This window comes from Rhinolophus sinicus, chromosome X, assembly GCF_036562045.2.
Source record: "Rhinolophus sinicus isolate RSC01 chromosome X, ASM3656204v1, whole genome shotgun sequence".
Lineage (NCBI taxonomy): Eukaryota > Metazoa > Chordata > Mammalia > Chiroptera > Rhinolophidae > Rhinolophus > Rhinolophus sinicus.
Genome location: NC_133768.1, coordinates 83,130,694 through 83,153,195, shown reverse-complemented (window position 1 = coordinate 83,153,195; position 22,502 = coordinate 83,130,694). Strand labels below are relative to the sequence as shown.

The 22,502-nt window shown below is 35.9% G+C and overlaps 1 protein-coding gene across 3 annotated transcripts in view; it reads left to right on the top strand.

The window, feature by feature from the left end:
* The window catches only part of LAMP2 (lysosomal associated membrane protein 2), a 40,853-nt gene extending 19,149 nt beyond the window's left edge, over positions 1-21,704 (top strand). Inside the window, exons 5-9 of one of the 3 annotated variants that reach the window (XM_019717660.2) lie at positions 119-297; positions 1,083-1,205; positions 5,471-5,534; positions 6,095-6,259; positions 19,050-21,704. In XM_019717660.2, coding sequence (XP_019573219.2) covers positions 119-297; positions 1,083-1,205; positions 5,471-5,534; positions 6,095-6,259; positions 19,050-19,192 — 674 coding nt within the window. In that variant the 3' untranslated portion in view covers positions 19,193-21,704. Of the gene's footprint in view, positions 1-118; positions 298-1,082; positions 1,206-5,470; positions 5,535-6,094; positions 6,260-8,757; positions 11,163-16,171; positions 16,692-19,049 lie in introns of those variants that run through there. The other 2 variants (XM_019717661.2, XM_019717662.2) reach the window with 2 other exon arrangements.
* Positions 21,705-22,502: the final 798 nt, after the last annotated feature.

Sequence of the window (22,502 nt, the reverse complement as noted above, 5' to 3'; positions counted from 1 at the left end):
TATTCTCTTCCCCTAATGTAATCCTTTTGGACTTCTATTGTGAGAAATATTTTGCTCTTCCCTGACCTTAATGAATTAAGAAAATGTCTACTTTAGTTTATTTTGTCCTTTGTTTTAGAGTTTCTGTGTGATAAAGATAAAACTTCAACCACAGTGGTGCCCACTACTGTGCCATCTCCTACTACAACACCTACTCCAAAGGAAAAACCAGAGATTGGATCCTATTCGGTTAATAATGGCAATGGTACTTGTCTTCTGGCTACCATGGGGCTGCAACTGAACATAACTCAAGATAAGGTATAGTTGTCTATTTTTATGGATACATTCTATTTGCATCTCTTTTCAAATAATGTTTTCTACATTCAGCCCAAGAGTAGTGTTACTAGAATGATGCTGTTTTAATTGGAGATTTGATATTGACTCATTGAGTTTTGATTAGTTTGCAGTTACTATAACCCTGAAGAGTTAATGTTACTGTCAAGGTGTTGTTATTTTGGCCAGGAGGAAACAACAGTTTAAGGGACTCTTTGGGTTTAGATTCTATTTGCCATCAGTAGATCAGTGTATAATCAGTTGATAATTATTTTAGTCAGTTTAAATATAACTTCTTCACAGTTTTGTCTGAAACACACTTTAGGTTGATGTATAGAAACAGTGCAGCTGTTTCTCCAGCTATGTGATGACTCAAATCATATAGATATGCTCCAGTACAGGATGGCACTTCTGGTTGCAATGTTCCACTGAGGCTACAGAGGGTGTGCCAATGAGCAAATCCCATTTCCAGAGTCCCATGACTTAAACAAGCTAGACAGATGACTCTTATGCTTCATAAAATATGTGAATTTTCATTTGGTTCATTAGTTAGGAAGCTTTCCTCTTGTTTTTCTTTTTTGTAAAGTTGTCTGAGTCATAGTTTGAAGGCCTGTGCCAACTTTGTTTGAAAGTAAGACTCCATAAACTTAAGTATCCAGGCAAAAGGATTTTTTTGTTCTCCACTGAAGTTGGTCTTATTAGAATATAAGGTTTTGCTGTAGACATTTATGGTTAATCTGTACCTTTCTCCCCCTCTTCTTCCCTTAAAGGTTGCTTCAATTATTAATATCAATCCCAATACAACTGACTTCACTGGCAGCTGCCATTCTCAAACTGCTCTACTTAGGCTGAACAGCAGCAACATTAAATATCTTGACTTTGTTTTTGCTGTGGTGAGTAATAGGTTTTTCTAACATTAGGTTCATTCTCTTAGAAACACATCTGAAAGTCTAAGTAGGTGGTGTGTGTGTGTGTGTGTGTGTGTGTGTGTGTGTGTTGTGGGGGGTTATTTAGCTCTATTTTCCATTTCAACACTGCTTAATTATAGAGTATAGTCCATTAATCCCTGTTAATCCCTCAAGGTCACTTCAGTGGTTTGTGGGCTGGGCTTTTATATTAATCATTACCAAAAGCGTCTACTCTGCTATTATATAGACCTTAAGGTAGGAGCAAGAATTAACCCACATCAAAAAAACTGTCTAACCTATCCATATATATAAAGTATATATATAAAAGATATAAAGTAATTTCCATAATATTTTTCTCTATTATTGGTTAGGAAACTCATGTTTGTCTACTATAATAATTTAGGTTTTTGGGGGGCTATACTATTTGTAATAGTATCAGTAATAATACTAACATTTTTTGAGTACTTGGTATGTACAAGGCTCTGTGTAAGTACTTTACATGCATTAATTCATTAAATCACGCCAGTTTATAATGGCAGCATTCAGGTTTTTGTTGTTCATGCTTGTATCAAGGGCTGAACCTTAAGCAGAAAGTTCCATGTTAAGTATACATTCTCTAATTCGTGCTAGCATAAATTAGTCATTGGGGACCTTTCTTTTCACCTTCTCAGAAGCAGTTATTAGCTCCACAGTTTTGTGGTTTTTTTTAAAGATTTTATTGGAGAAGGGAAACAGGACTTTATTGGCGAACAGTGTATACTTCCAGGACTTTTTTCCAAGTCAAGTTGTTGTCCTTTCAGTCTTAGTTGTGGAGGGCGCAGGTCAGCTCCAGGTTCAGTTGCCATTGCTAGTTGCAGGGGGCGCAGCCCACCATCCCTTGCGGGAGTCAAACCGGCAACCTTGTGGTTCAGAGGCCGCGCTCTAACCAACTGAGCCATCCGGGAGCTCAGCGGCAGCTCAGCTCAAGGTGCCATGTTCAATCTTAGTTGCAGGGGGCACTGTCCACCATCCCTTGTAGGACTCGAGGAATCGAACTGGCAACCTTGTAGTTGAGAGCCTGCGCTCCAACCAACTGAGCCATCTGGGAGCTCAGCGGCAGTTCAACTCAAGGTGCCATGTTCAATCTTAGTTGCAGGGGGCGGAGCCCACCATCCCTTGCGGGACTTGAGGAATTGAACCGGCAACCTTGTGGTTGAGAGCCCACTGGCCCATTTGGGAATCGAACCCGCAGCCTTCGGAGTCAGGAGCATGGAGCTCCAACTGCCTGAGCCACCGGGCCGGCCCCTCTCCACAGTTTTTTGAGGGATGTGCGTGTGTAGACATGCTATAGCAAATGGGAATAGAAAAGAGGGGATAGCTATCGGTGAGGGAAACTGTTGAACCACCAACAGTTCTCAAACTAAGAGTTACTGTATAAGTGGATAAAAAAACAGTTCTGCTTTTAAATCAAATTATTGTATGTAGGGATGGGGAAAGAGTCTCAACATCTGATATAGAAAAAGTTAGGTCTGTGTTACTTGTTTCATATACGAACTTGGTTTTTTGAGTCTATAGCATTTTTTCCTTATGGAATATATGCCAAGTAATTGAGGATTATAGTAAACAATTATGTTTTAGAAAGGTTTACAAAAATCTTCCCTTTTCTAACATTCAAATCATCCCTCTGTTATAGTACATGTGTCACCAGTGAATTACTATTAAAAATGTCTAGTTAAGCTTGTCCTTTCCAATGTGATGAGAGCAGGCCTTCCCAGAGATCTTTCTAGCTATGGTAAGATCCTTAAAGGACCATGATGTCTTCTGACTCTCATGGAGAAATATTTAACATTTAGTAATTGTGATATTTAATTTACCCAGCAGACTATTTTAAAATGTAATCCATAATAGTGACATTTTAACCATGCTACAGGCACTTTGAAAACTCAGGAAACACCTGCAATGTCACCAGGGTTCACTGGGGCCCATCTCACCTTCAACCCTGTCATGATAGATGTTTCTAAATAGAATTTATTGAATTTGAGTGTGTTATTTATAGAATGCTATGGTGGGATACAAAGAAGGCCTATATTCTTAAGGTGGCCACACTTTAGTGGTAAAGATAGAAATACACAAATTATTACCATTTTTGTGGAAGGCCTTGAATGTCATGCTAAGGCTTTTGAACTTGGTTCTGTGGGCCATAGAGTACTGAGGAAGGCGTATACAAAGTAGGATGAGTGCTAGACCAGAGGAAAATACAAGGTGCTGTGGGAGTATAGAGGAGGGAGAGGTTAATTCTGGCTGGCGGCGAGTGGAGAAGGTTTAATGGAAGAGATGATATTAAGCTAGAACTTCAAGGATGGGTCAGATTTGTACATAGGGGGAATAAGTGCAAAAGTGTGGGTTACCCCTGAATAAAGGAACACAGTCAACACCAACCAGGAGAATGAAGCATGTTTAGTGAAAGATAAGTATGGAAAAGTAGTTGGGACAAATTGTGGAAAGCCTTGAACGCTGAGCCGAGACATATCCTAAGTGGAGGAGAGATGTGATGAGGTGATCAAGTCCTCCTTTATACTTCCTCCTGAAATTCCTCTGAGTCTATCACCTTGTTTTCATTCCCCACTGCCTTTACCCTGATTCCAGCCTGCATTACCTCTTACCTGGACTATTCAGCCTTGTAACTAGTCCCTCCACTTCCTCCATTCCCTCAGTGTTCTGCTAGTGTACTTGTGATGAGCTTAATCTGCTTGAAGCATAGCTGTTCCTCAGAAACCTTCAGTGGTTTTATTTTGCCATCATAACATCTAAGTTCCGTAGCAGAGTAGTTCTAGCCTCCCTCCCACAGACCATGCAATGTAATCTGCATATCCATCTTTGTTTCCTTCCTTCCCCCTGCATGAGTCTCGTGGTTCCCTCACCCTGTTTCCTGTGCACATCCAGTGAGGTAGGAGAGCACAGTACCATGTTTCCCCGAAAATAAGACCTAACCGGAAAATAAGCCCTAGCATGATTTTACAGGATGACATCCCCTGAACATAAGCCCTAATGTGTCTTTTGGACCAAAAATTAGTATAAGACCGGTCTTATTTTTGGGGAAACACAGTGGTAACCAGCACACAGGCTCTGCAACCAGACTTCCTGAGTTCAAATCCCAGTTCACTGACTACTAACCATATAGCCTCTGGGAAGTTACTTAATAATCTCTGTACTTCGATTACCCCATCTCAGAAAGGGGTGTTGTAATTATTTAATGATGCTTCATGTGTAATGTTTTAAGAACAGTGCTTGGCACTTAGTAAGTTCTCAGATGCTAGTGTGCTTGTGATTATGCTTATTTTCTACCTTTATTCATGCTGTTGCCTTCTCAAATACCCTTTTCTGCTTGTTTCCTAATTGAATCCTACCCAATTCAAATGGCCCATCCCTAAACTTCCATTACTTTTGCTCATTCCCTAGTTGGAAGTAATTTTCATTTTCATAACCCTATATATACTATGTTTTTTCCTATACATACATACATACCTACGATAAAGTTTAATTTATAAATTAGGCATTGTAAGATATTAACAATAATAATGAAAAAATAGAACAATTATAACAATATACCATAATAATAGTTATGTGAATGTGGTCTCTCAAAATACGTGGAATTTTCCATTTAATATTTTTGAACTCTGGTTGGCAGTGGATAACTGAAACTGCAGAAAGCGAAACCGCAGATAAGGGGGGTGCTGTTGTATTTAGCTTATCTTCTCTGGCAGATTGCAAACATGGTGGGGGCAGGATCCAAGTCTGGTTCATTTTGCTGGCTTCCTGGAGCACTTTGATATGTTACCTTGTACATACTAAGCACTGAAATAACTGGAATGACTGGCAGATGAGATGAGTGCTTCAGAAAGATAATAACAGTGAAGGAAAGATTGAGCTGGAGAGGCTGAAAAGCAGGGAGCTATTGTGATCCAGGTGAGAGGTGATGAGGGCTCAGCAAGTGATAGGAGGGATAAAATGGAGGCAATGAATTGTTGAGTATCTGAGAACCACATGACTATACCTCTGGTCCAAAAATTGGAAACCAAATGCAAAGGAAAAGGGTTCCTGTCACATTTTGAGTTCTCTTTACTTAGTTGCAGTTTATTCTGCTGGCCCAGGTCTAATCTAGAGTTTTATTTTTTGGGTGATAGTATTAGATTGCTTTCTTTCTGTAGATAGTAACTGTACCTGCAGACAATTGATATGTGTTGATTAACTGGAAGCTCTTTTTCAAACAGGAAAATGAAAACCGATTCTATTTGAAGGAAGTGAATGTCAGCATGTATTTGGTTAATGGCTCTGGTAAGCAAAGCATTGGCCTTGGGGAAAAGAGTGTGGGTTGTTACACGGAAGGAATAGAAACCATAATTGTCTTGTTACCAAATAGTGCCTTATTTAATGGGACAGAAGATTTCATGTGAAAATTGACTTTGACCACAACTTAAAAATCAGTAACTTAGAACTAGAGCATTCTATCTTTTACAGTGTCTCGTATTTTCAAAGCATGGTGGTTAATAGTTAAGAGTGTGACTGAATTTTAGATTATAGAAACATCTATAGAAAGATAGGGAACAGTGACAGATGTTTACTAGAATTAGTAAGGTGATCACATTGTAAGGTATATAAATGTCGAATCAGTATATTGTTTACCTGAAACTAATATAACTAACATAATATTGTATCAAACTATACTTAATTTTTTTTTTTAAAAAAAAGGTAGGGAACCCCAGTGATCAGAAGAATTGTTTTTTGTAGGTAGACCCTGTACCCCAAGCTCCCATACTTCACTGAAAAATCCAAAGACTGCCCTACTTTTTATGTTGATAGGATAAGAAATTACTAACGTATTTTTTTCTTTAAAGTTTTCAGCATTGCAAATAACAATCTTACCTACTGGGATGCCCCCCTGGGAAGTTCTTATATGTGCAATAAAGAGCAGACGGTTTCAGTGTCTGGAGCATTTCAGATAAATACCTTTGATCTTAGGGTTCAGCCTTTCAATGTGGTAGAAGGAAAGTATTCTACAGGTAAGAATCAAGCAAGTTTTATTAATAATTTATGTTCTTACGTTGACCTTAACTTTGGGTCTTGGAAATTTAAGCATTGAAACAGAAATGTGAATTCACCACTCGACTCTGTTGTAGAGTTCTTATAGCCTTGACCAAGTTATATCACTCTATATTTGGCTCATTATTTTGCTCAAGCTAGATTTTTTTGTGATCTGAAAACTATTTGCAACAAAGTTCTTAAAGCTAACTTAAAAATGGATAGCAGCTTTTTCCCGCCCAATAGAAGCTTTAAGTGAGCTTTACTTAACGTAGGAACACTCTCCCTAGGTTTTAGTTTGTGGGAAGGGTGGCATTTAGGAGCAGCAGCTTTGGGTATCTTGCATCTGCTTTCTTGAGGCCATCTGTTCACTGGAAACATTTTCATACTCGAATAAAAGCATTTTCTTCTTATTTTGTTGAGATAAAAGATTGTAGTAGCAAAACTTCAAATACCGTGAACTATATTTTGGCCAGCCAGAATGGTCTTGAGAATTTTAAAAGCATGTGAATGAGGTTTTTTGCATATCTACTCGGGCTTGATGGTAGTGTTTATCAGATTTTTAATGCAAACTTTGTGAAGTGCTCATTACAGTGTGTTTATACAAATATGAAAGATGCATTTGAGATTACAAGATTAAAATTTACATGAAGAAAAAAGTGCATAAAATTTCTTAATTGACTTGTCCTTTTAAGCTGATTATTTAGAATTGGGGTTTGTGGATTGCAGTTCTGCTGAGCACAGCTATCCCAGTCATCTACAGCATTTTTAACAAGTAATTCCATGGTTTAGAAGGAAATGTGGAAGCTGTGTTTAAAAGTGAATGTGCTAGGGTGGCCAGTTAGCTCACTTGGTTAGAACGCGGTGCTGGTAGCAACAAGGTTGCTGGTTCGATCCCCACATGGGCCACTGAGCTGCGCCCTAGGAAGGAAGGAGGGAGGGAGGGAGGGAGGGAGGGAGGGAGGGAGGGAGGGAGGGAGGGAGGGAGGAAGGAAGGGTGAATGCAGTGAGCCATTGAAGTATTTTTGCAGTAGTGCTGAATACCTAGCCTGACTTGGTTAGGCCAAAATGGTAGGCTCTTCAACCTACCATTCTTGTGACTAGAGAGGTTAATCACACTTCAAAATTTTTTTCAAAAACTCATTTTCCCTTTTGTCTGTTTTTCTTTTTACGTCAATTTTTTTGATCCTTTTATAGTTTTATTTTTGAGTGTTTATCTAGCTCCCCTACATTGTTACTCTAAATTTAGGTTCAGATTTGTGTTTAAAATTTAAAATCATTTCAACCCTGTTTAGTCAGCTGTAATAGAGATTAGCTCTGTCCTTTGTCTAATTTGAAACTGTGTTTTTTTATGTTCATAGAATTAAAAATGTCACCCAAAGGAACATACAATATTTAATATTGATAATGAATGCATAATCTATTTGTGGAGCTAGGTTCTTGACTGTGGGTATCTATAAATACAACACATTGGTAATACTTCAGGAGGGGGAAATAGACTTGCAGTAAGGTAAAAGAGTGTTGATTGGATTTTACTGGATCAGACTACTCCCTAGACATAGAAAAAATAGCCTGTGGGCTGTCTGTCCTGACCAGATTGATAAGTGTAATAAACACACACAAATTAGTAAGAAGTCCTAGTTTCTTGACTTTTGTAGCCACTAAAATCATGTACTCTAAGTTAGGGATCTGCATAATTTTTCTGTAAAGGCCCAGACAGTAAGTTAGGTTTGGAGGCCACGTGGTCTCTGTCACAACTATTCAATTCTGCTATTGTAGCAGGAAAACAGCCATAGTCAATAAACAAATGAATGACTGTGTTCCAATAAAACTTTATTTGTGAACAGTGAAATTTGAATTTCTTATGATCCTCATGTCTCACAAAATATTCTTTTGTTTTTTTCCAACCATTTAAAAATGTTTAAAAGCCACTTTTAGCTCTTGGGCCAGATTTGGCCCACAGGCTATGTATAACTTGCCCATCTCTGTTCTAAAGGATTCCAGAGCAAGCCTGGTCATTCTAATCTCATGATTAAACCTTCCTGATCTGGTCCCAAAAGACATTCACTCTACCACTAAGATGCTAATTTGGCTATGTGAAATGGACTATATTAGCTGTCTTCATTTTTGATAAAGTAATATTACTATTTTGGAAAGGACTTGAAATATAAACAAAGAAACACACACACGTATGTGTTTACTTATAGATATAATTATATATGTATTCATATCTATATATATATATATAGATATGAATATCTATATATACACACACAAATGGAAGGACAAATATGTTTTAGGTTTTTAATTCTAGAACAATCCATAATTTTCTGTAGTTTTATCATTAAATATACATGTCTTAATTACTTAAAGTTGAACTTGTAAGAGCATTTCTGACTTTTGAATCAACATCTTTTACTGTTGGACATTCTTTTTTGATTATACTCATTATTTGTTACACAATTTTTCTCACCTACAGCCCAGGAGTGTTCGCTGGATGATGACACCATTCTAATACCAATTATAGTTGGTGCTGGTCTTTCAGGCTTGATTATCGTTATAGTGATTGCTTACCTAATTGGCAGAAGAAAAAGTTATGCTGGATATCAGACTCTGTAATACTAATCCATATGTGATCTCTGTTACAAAATAATAAAGCAAGTACAAGTTCCAACATGCAATACTGTTCAATTTAAGGTATATTTAGTTGTAGTTCTGATCATAGAACTAGTAATATGGGGGATTTTATGCTTAAATAAATACAAACACTCCAAAAACTATAAATTACAAATTAGTCACATGATTTTGATTTCCCCAACCAAAGGATTTAAAACTATTATTTCTATAGCAAAAGGCATGTGCAAAATCACCTGGATTATAGGTTGTATTTTACTGTCTTGAAATAGTGTTTCATTGTTTTCTTTAGCTATTCTGACTACAAATATACAGTTTAGGAAAAACAGTTTTAAAAAGAGATTTTTTTTCCTGCATGTAGTTAAATTGAGACAACACATTATACAGTGGATTTGTACTTGCTCCTTTTGCATTTTTTTCTGTGATTTTGTTTGCAGGTTAATTTAGCTGCTTTGACATTGCTGCGTATTTGACCTATGAGAGATATGCCAGTAGATTTGGACAGAGTTTAGTATTTTTATGTTCTTAGCAATGAATGCTGTTTGAATACATTTTTATGTAATGTGACTATAATAACAAAAGATTCAAAAGCTTTTTAAATTTTAGAAGAAGTGTTAAGGTTATTGTTTAATCCTTTTTTAAAGAACTGGATATTTCAGTCTTTTAAATTGCAAGTTATAAGACTATTCCAACTGGGCATTTCAGTCCATTTTCTAGGTGCTTTAGAGATAATTGCTAGGCAGTGCCAATTTTGGACATTAGTCCTTTGTACTTATAAATTGGCCTTTACATGCAGTGCTAAAGTTAATGTAGACTTCTCTTTAGCCTTCCAATATCCTTGGTGGTGGTACTGTGTTTTATTCCTTTCTTGTCTTTTCCTTGAAGAAGAAATGTCAGTATGTCCTAGAACCTAGATAAGGAAGTGCATTTACACTTATAAAGTAACTCGTACCTAACACAAAAGTCTTGGTCTTCTTAGTCCATTAAAAAGTTGGTCTTTGTTCCAGCTTACATTGATTGCTATAACATTTACTAATTTGGCTTTCCCATTTAAATGGTTTTATGCAAATCAAAACCTAGATTATTATTGTTCATTATGGTAGAATCATTATTAATTCATGTATTTTGTGTTCAGTTTTGTCATCTGGGGAGATGTACCAATTGTCCATTTACCTTGCACCACCTAATGTTTATATGAGAAAGCAAAACATTTCAACTTGATAGTTAACACATCGAGTATTCTTGCTGTTTCTAGGATTTTTTTTATTGGAATGGCTGAGCAAATATTAAAAATTTGTTAATATGCAGCCATATATCGAAGGTTCCTGAGATTTTTTGGGTGGGAGATTATAAGATATCTGTAGAAAATGAGATATCTGGGTTTGAAAATATGATATTGAATTAATTTGGTAATCTAGCTACACACACACACACACACACACACACACACACGAGCAATTGCATCTTAGCATGTGTATGTCTGTAACTCGTTCGAGTTACAGTGGAGTGCTAAATATTTTCTCCCACTTAAATTTGCTCTCTGTTTAGAGTAGCCTGAAAGTCTTACTGGCTCAGAATTAGATTCTTCACCAGCCCCTCTCTTAAAGCTACATTGAGCTGTATTACCATTTTAAGGCACTTTTGAAAGACTAAATATAAATCTGATTTTTAAAAATTATTTTTATTTAAATAATGTCTTAATGCAAGACTGTTAACCTTAGAAGAATGGATAATGCTTATAAGAATGTAGGCCTTAGATATTTCTCATGAGTCAAAACAAAGCAGCTTTTAAAAAAAAATTGGAAGCACAAGTGGGTGGCACTGGTTTATCGCTATTAATGTTTCTACAATTAGATTATATACCTGATTCATATTAAAATACCTCTAATCAGCACTGTTTTCTAGAAAATTTGACTTCATTGAATATTTCTGTATTTTACATGGGCCAGTTTTATATATGGTTATTGACATTATCATTTCCTAAAGGCACATGTTTTTTTACCTTTCGTAGTTTCATTTGCTGTACTGGGTTTACACCTTGATGGTCTAATACTCTATATGGTTCTGGGTGTTCTCATGTTTTATCATTTGTATTAAGAAACTGGTCCATGTAAATACTTCTCATGTTTTTTTCCTCAAATGTTTAAACCACTAGTTGATGTATGGTATTCTTTAGATATTTGCTTGTCCATTTGCTCAACATATTGCTTTTAAAACAAACAATAAAGATTCTTTTATTTCTTAAGGAAATTTGCTCACATTTTTTTCCCATTGGTTAAAGTCAAGATTTTGTACACCACAATAATGGCAATTGCTTCCAAAAGGAAAAATTTTTCAAGTGCTTAGAAGTAGAACTAAATTATTTCCAAACTGTTCTGTTGTATTACTACTATCTGGAAGAGTGCTTTCATGCTGGGATGGCTACAGAATAAGAATCACTTGGGAAGCTTGTTATAAAAATTCAGATTCCAGCCTCCATCCCTAGAGGATTTAATTTAGCAGGTCAGGGATGAGGCATGTGTGTGTGTTTTTGTGAGTGTGTGTGTGTGTGTGTGTGTGTGTGTGTGTAAGCTCCCCAGCTGAATATGGTAGCCAATTGGGGAACCAGTGATCAAAAATATTTATAAAAGCTTCAGATTATTTCATTGTGAACCTTGTTCAACTCCTTAATTGAGGCTGATATTTAATATCTATACATAGCAGCTGTACATTGCAGCCAAATAATCCAAGCTATTGATCCGAACCAAAATAGGATTGTGTGTAATCTCTCTCTCTTAGATACCCTAAAATACTTGAACTTTAGTATATCACGCACAAAAACTTTAGCAATCTGGCTGGTAAATTTCCTCTGGATTACCCAGTTAAGCCATGTGACTGCCATTAATCATTACAACTCCCATCTCTGCTACTAACTTCCATGTGACTTGGGCCAAGCTCCTTAACTTCTGGAGTCTCAGCTTCTTCATCTAGGGGCTGAGGGCTTTAAAATCCTGTTGCTCTATTTTTTTTTTGAGTGGTAGTTTCCATTTCAGTGAAGATTTGAGTAATTTTAGAAGGATCTGATAAGAAGTTCCTTGTTAGGTATCAAGTACATACTTTACATACAGTGTAAAAAAGCACCATCTGAAGTTTCCTTGTATTCTTTAGGAGGAATTCTCACAAGATTCTGATATTTTAAGATTATAGCATTTCATCTCTCTTTAAGTAGATAATGTTAAATTGGGCTCATCTCTCTTCCACCCATCTCCTTATCTTTTACCTTGGTAGCTAACTTTCTTCATCAATAATTGCCATATCTTGTTTTTGAAAATAGTATAGACATGTTTGGGTGATACTGAGTAGCTTCAAGTATCTTCAAGATTCATGTATACTTCAGTTTGATTATAGATCTCAAAGGCATATAACAAATAAGGTGTCACAAAAGAATGTGATTCTTTTTTTTAATTAAATTTATTGGGGTGACAATTGTTAGTAAAATTACATAGATTTCAGGTGTACAATTCTGTATTACATCATCTATAAATCCCATTGTGTGTTCATCACCCAGAGTCAGTTCTCCTTCCAAGAATGTGATTCTTAATGCTGATTTTTCCAAAGAGAAATTTGACACAATTGGTTTTTAAGGGTAATTTTTGTTTTATGTTTTGTAATAAATGTATATCTCAGCTTTCAAATTCATGCTGAAAATTGTATTTGAAAGATTTCTGAACTAACAGAATTGAAGATAGCAGTATTTTTAATCTACATAAAACTTTTCGTTGAAATTTCAATGTCTATGACTTTTTTATCTTTAAAAATCTTCACTGCTTCTGTGACTATTAAACTCTTTAGTGAATAACTTTTCAAGTGTACATTAGGCAAATAGATCAGATCAAAATGACTTCTTACAGAATGAGGTTTTTTTCTTCAGGATGTGATCCTATTAATATTACTGCTTTACCAAAATTTCTTTCCATTACCTACAGAATTCTTAAAGGCAGAATTCATAAAATCAGTAGTTATTATAAATTAATACTTCACATGCTAATTGAGAGCATTTTAAGTAAGTGACAACATCTAGAAAGATCCTTGTATTAGTGGAATTGCCTTTTTGCTCTACTCTGGGGATATTTGTCTTACATGAAAGCCTTATTGGCGGTATTTATGAAAGTCATTTCAGTACTAGGTCAAATACCCAATTTGGGAAAGAATCCATTACCAGAATAAGAAATTAATCTAATGATTTTTTAAAAAAATCAAGTTATATTAAATCCAAGGTATAATACTTTATGGTACATGGCCCCTAATAGTTTATCTGCTGGGTGGTATACTTTGGGAAATTGAAGGTGAGGAGCTAACTGGGTACTCTATATATACATACATATATATTTCTTTCCAGTATATATATAAATTTTATTGGGGAACAGTGTGTTTCTCCAGGCAGTTGTCCTTCAAACTAGTTGTGGAGGATGCAGCTCAGCTCGAAGTCCAGTCGCCGTTTTCAATCTTTAGTTGCAGGGGGTGCAGCCCACCATCCCATGCAGGAATTAAACCATCAACCTTGTTGAGAGCTCACGCTCTAACCAACTGAGTCATCCGGCTGCCCCTCGGGAAGCTCAGCGGCAGCTTGTTGTCCTCAATCTAGTTGTGGAGGGTGCAGCTCAGGGCCCATGTGGGAATTGAACCGGCAACCCTGTTGTTCAGAGCTCACGCTCTAACCAACTGAGCCATCCGGCCGCCTCCCTAACTGGGTATTCTTAACATCATATATTCACAAGTCACATCTGGCAACCTCAGATACCTGGATTTTTAACAGAACCGAGAAGCAAATAAAAAAGATCACTGAGCCATCGATGTCATAAAGTCCATAAACTTCAGGACTACATCTTGTTCTGAGTTGTTGCTCCAGAGGCTAGAATGGCACATTTCTTAAATGCAAGCACAATCAGAAAAAATTCTTATTTTTGGCACAATTCTAATAAGCTTAATTATCTGATTTATCCATCCTTGGTAGGTTGCAAGCCAGGAGGAAAACTAGGGCAATAAGAGGCAAGGAAATAGAAAATAGTGAGAAGTGGTGATTCAGCATCCTAGCCTTCTTCACTCTGCAAACGGATCTCCATCTGCACCATTCATCCTTTCCTCCTCTCCAGTCTCAGTAGGTTTTGTTTTCCTAGTTAGTGCTCTTGGAATCCTACCTCCTAGGAGACCTTGTACCATTCAGCATCTTCAACCTGTCAGATGCTAATGGCTCTTTCCCTCATCCTCTAAATACATTTAAGTCTCTTCCACCCTGAAGATAGCCTTTCTTGACCCTATGTCCCACTTGTAATTACCTCCCTATGGCCTTCTAAACTTCTTGAAAATGAAGAGTATGTTCCCCATCCCAAGTTCTTGAGCTCCTACTGGTCACTTCCCATTCACTCCTAAACCTACAGCAATTTGACTCATAACCCCCACCCTCCATATTGCTAGATCCAATGGGCATTTCTCAGACTTTTCTAATATTTTACACTATTCTCCCATGCTACTTGAAACTGTTTTTCCTTGGCTTCTGTAGCACCATTTTCTACCTGCCTTTTCTACTTTTTCCTTCTCCCTCAAATATTGATGTTCCCAAGGGTTTTGTGTCTGGTCCTCTTTTTATTACTTGCCCTCACTGAGAAATATCTTTGTCTATGGTTTTTACTACTTAGGTTCCTCAACCAGTTGGTTGGGACACAGGTATCTTAAACTCAGCAGATCTCTGAATGTCCCCCTCTTCCACATATCCCTCTCCACCCTCCCCACACATGCCAAAAAAACCCCAAAAAATCCCTCATACAAAAACGACTACAAATAAAACTGAAATGCATATATTCTTCCTCTTATATTCCTATCATGATGAATGGCACTGGCATCTACATAATCATTCAAGCATGGAATTGGAAACCATTCAGTTATCTTCTACCACACCCCCAACATCCATTTGGTCAATTCTGCCTTCTAAGTGGATCTCTAGTCTTGCCTTATGCATCTGCACTTTGTTAACCCATTTCAGAACCATACTGTGTTTCCCCGAAAATAAGACCTAGCTGGAAATCAGCTCTAATGTGTCTTTTGGAGCAAAAATTAATATAAGACCCGGTATTATATTACATTATACCAGGTCTTGTAGTAAAATAAGACCGGGTCTTATATTAATTTTTGCTCCAAAAGACGCATTAGAGCTGATTGTTCAGGTAGGTCTTATTTTTAGGGAAACGGTATTATTGGACATGTGGGCGCTAGCAATACCACCAGTCTTACATCTGGCATAACTTCTGAAACAAATACCCTGCTTAAAATCTTGCTACACTGTTTTTTTGTTTTTTTGTTTTTTGCCATCAGTATAAGGCCAAACTACCTACAGCATACAATGCCTTTGTGAGCTGGTCCTAGTACCCTTCTCCTGCTGCTTTTCCACCCAAGAGTACCTCTTGATCCATTGTTCTAGCTATTTGAACCTACTTGCATTTCCCCTGTGCCATATTTTCCTACCCTCCTTATTTTTGTGCTGTTTCCTATATCTGGAATTCCTTTTCCCCATTACCTGTATGGTTAATTCCTACTCATCCTTAAAAACCCAGCTCCAGTGTCAGTTCTTTCAAAGTATGTCTTGTATAACATGACTGAGTTGAGTGCACCTCTGAAACATGCCTCTTTGTCTGTTGCCTGCCCCTATTATAGCCCATTTTGAAATTACAACTGCCAATTTTCTTGTCTGATTCTCACACTAGACTGAACATCTTGAGACAAACAGTTATGCCATCAAGGCCAGTTTTTATCTTTCCCCACTACTAGGTGACCCCAGCTTGCTATGCATTGTGTACTTAGGTCTGCACTGTATAGCTCATTTGGTTCATTTCATTAATACTTCACATTTGCAATGTTCCAGGCACTGTGCTTCTGTAACATAACAGTTTGCCTCTGGAAGCTCACAGCCTGATCATCAAGGAAAGGCTAATTATATTTATCCATTATCTTCTGCTTAAGAAATCTGGGAATTATGTGATCATTTTATATATCTTTTATCCAAAATGACTGCATTTGGGGGGTTTACTTAAAAGTGTATGGTTTGATTATTTGGAAAATCACTTTTGTGGAATATCTCATTTGCTGGTAATGAATGTCAATGACTTGTTACCTTGGTGTAAAAAACAAATATGTATATTGGGAAGTCCTGCCATTTTAACTTAAAATGTACAGAGTTGAAATTTTGTCGCTGTTTCTGTTCTCAATTGTCCTTTCTCCACATCTAGCTCAAGACTGCAGTGCAGATGATGACAACTTCCTTGTGCCCATAGCGGTGGGAGCAGCCTTGGCAGGAGTACTTATTGTAGTGTTGCTGTCTTACTTTATTGGTCTCAAGCGCCATCATGCTGGATATGAGCAATTTTAGAACCTGCAGTCTGATTGGTTATATAAAAATACATGCACATAACAGGATTTTCTTGTCTTAGTTTTGAAACACTTTGCTTCTTAAACATGATGTGTTGAAACTATTCTTAAATCAGTCCCAGCATTTTGAGATAAATTTTTATTAATAAAAACTGTTCTCTTTGATCAACTTAAAATAAAAAAATGTTGCGTTTACTGGTCCTGAAGACAAACTTGTTAAAGAAAACATTGGTGTGCAATGTATTAAGTTCTATCTTAAGAAGCCTTGGCCAAAATTGATCCTAACCTAAGATGCCTTAAACTTATTAATATGGCAATTATACAAATAAAATATGTAGCTGTCTCTTAATGGAATTAATAAATATTATTTCACTACTGGTATTCTGTTTCAATGTATAAGAACTATCCTGATTTAAATTCATCACAATGCCTTTGCATATAGTTCCATTAAATAAATATTGATGTGGCATAAATGCCCATCAGATATGCTCAAACTTGGTTTTCAGTTGAATGTCCTCAGGACCATCAGCATTTTTTAGGTTATTTTTTTGCTGATTTCTTTGAGTTAAGGATAAAGCCAGTATCTCAGGCTTGTGATTGTTTTCCCTAGGTACATAACAGACCCAAAAGGCCACAACAGAACGTAAACTGGCTTCAGAATTTGTTTTTAAAAAATTGTTTCTTTTTCAGCAATAGAGACTGAAATGATTCAAGCATATTTAACCACTTTTTTTTCTTGTGTTATTCTCTTCTTTGGATGCCTAATTAGCATTGAAAGATAGAAATATTCTATGAACTAATTAGGGCAGAATGTGTTGTGTTTTTCTACCTCATCTTGATCTCTAGAGCATTAAAATGTATTTAGTGTTGTCATCAGGTCGGTACTCATGAAATGTAAGCTAATAGCGATCTCAGAAGGGATGCAGTGAAGTATAGCAACTGGGCTCTTGCTTCTTCAAGACAGCCCTTGTGGGCCAGATCATAGATGAGGGGGTAGAGAGTAGCTGTTGGCATTAAAATGTGCTAGATAATCAGTCCCTATTGAAGCATACTCCTTGTTATACATGCAGCACAGTTATTGAATGTATAGATAGATAAGAAGGAAGCTTAATCGGTAGACTTGAGAAGACTTTTACATTGAAATGATTATTTTATTAAATATATATATATATATATATATATATATATATATATATATATATTATATGGGCTTGTTCAGAATTTGAAAAGAACTTAAGAACTTAATTGTTCAGAATTTCTGTAACTCACTGATTACAGAATTTTGGTACCCAGTTATCAGTCTCTGAAGGCTTTCAGTAAAATACAGTAAAGCCTTTCAACACAGGCTGCTGTAATTACCGAAATTCATATACTTAGAACCATAGCAGCTGGCTTTCTTTTTTTATGAATGACAAAAGTGCAAGAGGAAGAAAAGATAAAATTAGAGGAAAATACATTATTACTTAATTATAAATCACACCAAATATCACATTTTGTTAATTGCATTAGGCTTATACTGGAAAGGACCTTAAAGATTATTTACTCTAACCCAAAGCTTTACAGAAAGGGAAGTGACTTCACCAAGGTTACATACCTAGTGGGCAACAAAACCATTATTAGCATTTTGATAAAAATTGTCCTAATGAAATCTAGTCACTCAATTATAAAACTCATTTAACCTTGAAATTATGAGATCAGAATGTGGCAGTATGAGCTTCTGTACTAACTACTTTCAATAAATAACACATGATCTCAATTTTGTTTAAGTATTTTTTAAAGTACTGAATATTGGCTTTTGCAATAATAATGTACTGAAACATTCCTATTTTTATCTCTATTTGCTACTTGAAAACCTAAACCTCCTTGGATAGGATCACAAACATGGGAGGAGAATAGAAGGGAATGAACACTTGTTGACCATCTGATTTGTATCCGATGCTTTAGAAATACAATTGTATTTAATCCTCAAGTACATTATAATATAGATATTATTACCCCCTTTTACAGATGAGGAAAGTGAAGCCCAGTTTATATAACGACCAAGGTCCGTTAGCTAGTAACTGATGGAGTCAAGATGCAAACTCAGTTCTGTCTGAATCCAGAGTTAAAAATCAATGTTGCAAACATTGCCTTCCTGGTGCTCCAGTGGAATGGACTGCAATGTATATTGGATTCTGCTATTATTCTTCCAGGCTACTGCTCAGCTAAAAATAATTATGTATAACCCAATGGTTAACCTATTGCCTGTGTGAAAAAATTATACTGCATTTTCTTGATCTTAAGTTCTTTTCAATCAACTTAAATTTTATTACTCATACAGAATTCTTATTTGTATTTTAATAGTAGTTGTGGCAAGGGAAAAAGGGAGTGTGGAAATACGCAGGCAATGGTCTTAAGTGTAGATGATAGTTCTTTCCCCCAGTGACATTTAAACATAAAAAAATACCCATATTAGGTAAGCACAATTCTGTGTTTTGGACCTTTTCCCTTTCTTCCCTTAACTTCTGCTTTTTGCACTGAGGAATTTGGTGTGATTTGAGATGAAGTGATAATGAGAGCTGTAAGAGGATCGGTTGCTTAGAAATATTTCGGTAGATATAGAGAAAATAAGAAAATCCGGGTAATGCTCTAAAAAACTAACCTATGTATACTTTCAAAATGCTTGTTTCTTGTTGCTTGTTTCTGCTTAATAGCATTCCTTACTAATTTTCTTGCTTTCTGTTTATTCTTTTCTAACAGCTGAAGAATGTTCTGGTGACTCTGACCTCAGCTTTCTTATTCCTGTTGCAGTGGGTGTGGCCTTGGGCTTCCTTATAATTGTTGTCTTTATCTCTTATATGATTGGAAGAAGGAAAAGTCGTACTGGATATCAGTCTGTGTAGTCAATTAAATTTAGTGAGTGCTTCTTGTTATCTGCCATCAGGTTTCCATTGGCTAAAAGCCAGGAAATGCTGCGCAATCGATTGTTTGATATGCAGACTAACCTCAGTGAATTGCTAGCTAACTTGGGCATGAGTAGCACTTACTTAAGAAAAAATGTATTAGGACCAGTTTCTTTTGTTTTTCTATTTTCCTTCCTTTGTTAAAGTGTAATTGAAAAAAATTGTGGCTTAGAATATGTTTTTTAGTAATAATTTTAAGCCTTTGGATCCAATTATGAAAGTATTTCTACTTGAAGTATAATTTTATGTTGCAATTACTTGTATTTTGCTACTTTGTTTGATATTTGCAAAATTAAAGCTGTTATGGAGGCAAACATAAAATTTGGTTCATAATAAGACTTACTTTCCTAACCTCCTGATCAGGATTATTTAAATCTGTGTTTTTCTGTTAGTTAAAAAAAGAAGGAAAGAAATGGCTTCATGATACTGTGTTTAATAGCAAAAGTCTGGCTGTTTCCTTCATTACTGTGAGTGGCTACTATATCTTAACAAAGATGTATTTTTTTCCCTCTGGAGTTTGGAATATTTTGATTATCTCAGACTTGACAGGATGAAGTAAGATCTTCAGCTTTTTCAAAAGGTATTGATATAGAGTAGGTAGGTTATGGTTTTTTAGGGTTATGATTTACAATGTGTTTTTTCCCCCTTAGAGCCTTAACTTGTACAGAAAGTTAATTCATCCTCCATTAAAAAACAAAACAAAACTTCTATACTTTGTGTACCTCCTGCACTCTCCCATTCCCTATATGAATAAGTTCTAACTGATATTTTTAAGTATTGATTTCTTTCTTCTCAAAGCTTCTAGTGGGCCCTGAAGTGTCATCTGTCAGATGGCTGCCTAGCCAAAACTGGACTATGATTATTTGTGTTGATCTCAATATAGACATATCCTGGTAGAGACCTATATATAGTCTAGTGGCTCTGGCTTTTGGAGTAAGGTACTAGAGACCACTCATCCCAGTATCTTATTGGTTGGCTAGGCTGTTGAATTGCCCTTTGATTTGGAAGTACAGTGTTGTATTTCTCTAGGGCTCAAATGGCTGCTTTGTACACCTGTTATTAGCATAAAGCAGATGTTTATTATATCAAGCAATTTTATCCCCATATAACTAAAAACAAAAGTTTCCAAATATCTACCTTCACTTCAAAAATGTTCCATAGGATTAAGTTAGTTTGTTATTAAATGCAAGGATCAAGTCCCCATCTACCTCTCAGCACAATGCAGATGTTCACCACTGTATTGTTGCCATCAACTGATGCCAGAAGTCTTTGCCAATAACTGGAACTAGAACATTTTGTTAAAAAGAAAGAAAATTTATCAACTATTTCACCTATATATGCATCTCAAAAGCACATATTCCAAATGAGTAGAAAGTCAGGTTGCTCAATTACTTCTCCCTTAGAACACTCTAGTTCTGACTTGCAGATTCAAGCTCTCCTCTATTTGCTAAGTGTATAAAAAATGTTTTCTTTTTAAATGTTCTCCTGTGAAAACAATTGCTTGTTTATTATTTGGTCAAAATGATGGCACCATAAAGAACAGTGGCTTCATTTCAATAAATATTTTTGAGGTGATTGTCTAGAAGCTAGATTATTTATATCAGTTGTGACCTTGCTAAGTATATGAATTAGAAATTGAGATGCATTAAAAATTACAGATTCATTTAAAAGTCTTCTACCTTTTAAGTATGAGACTAATATCACATTCTTCATTAGGTATCATGGCATTATCTTAGATAATTAGCAAATGTGTGCTTAATCTTCTTTGAGAATTAAGATTAAAATACAAAATACTAACAGAGGGTTAAAACAAACACTGCTTCAACTCCACTAAAATACAGGAAGCCCCAAATTTATGAAGTGAGTGTTCAATTAGCTTTGCCCACTGAATTCATTTTTATGTTAGTACAACAGTGGATCAGACAGTAGGACTTTGAGCTCATGAATAAAGACAATTGTTTTTTACCTAAGCTTTGAAAGAACTGATGCTTGCTGCTAACTAAAGTTTTGGATATATCAATTTAATGAACTAAGTAATACCTGCAAAATAAAGCATACTGTGGTACTCCTGTTTGATCTGATCTGATATGTATGATTTTTAGATCAATGGATTAAAAGTAATAAAGATCATACAATCCATATCACCATGGGTAATTTCATTTTTATTCCATGTGCTCAGCCTTAAGAGCTTGGATTGATTTGTATAATCTAAGTTCCTCAAATTCTAGTCTCTTGAATTGTCAATAGGAATCGTATGATCTCATAGGTCTGCAAATTAACCAAGTGTGTTATGAAGGCATTAGAACCATAAGTTCAGACACTTCAAATATGTGGGGGCCTATCTGTTCATGAAAATTCCAAGAAAACATTGTGAATAAAATATGGAGATCTAACAAATGTAAGAGCTTCTTAATAAATGTACGAGCTTCTTAATAAATGTACTTTTAGCATACATCTGTCTGTCTGCATTAATGAACTGTACTCACTGAAGTTCATGCCATTCTGAGCAAGATACACCTCAGCAATATTGCAGGGCACAGGAGGAGCTATCCATTTTCTGAAAATTCCATCATATTCCTTACAAAGTTTGATGCTCAGTTGTTATATGATTGGATTAAATGACAACACTCCATTTTACATAGGGGGGGATTTTTGGTGGCAGAAGGAATTAAACAGTGGATCTCTCTATAGTTTCTGAGTACTAGGATTTCATATTCTGATTGTTAGACATTTAATAGCTTTTAGTTAAGGGGGGAAAATGGCCTTACCTTGCATTTGTGGGACTGAGGAGGGGGTTCACAATATAACCTATTTTTATTGTCTCAGCTAATTCATTGAATATACTTCACAACTCTGCACTTCACAGGGCTTCTGAATGAAGCACTTTAAGATTACTGATAGCAAGAGGAGTGGTTCTTTATGTTGCTGTAAGGGTTACTGTGTATCTAAAAAGTCATTTTGGTGGTTCGCCTTTTTTAAGTTCAGTGTATACTCTGAATGCTAGAAATGTCTTTAGAATCCTGAAGAAATGTTTTATTTTCTCTTCGCTTTTACTATCTGTATTTTAAAAGATTTTTATTAAAATATAGTTAGCATACAATATATTAGTTTCAGGTGTACACAATAGTTATTCAACATTTATATACCTAAAGAATTGATCACTATGATAAGTCCAGCAACCATCTGACACTGTAGCACTCTATCACAATATTACTGACTATATTCCCTATGCTGTATGTTACATCCCAAT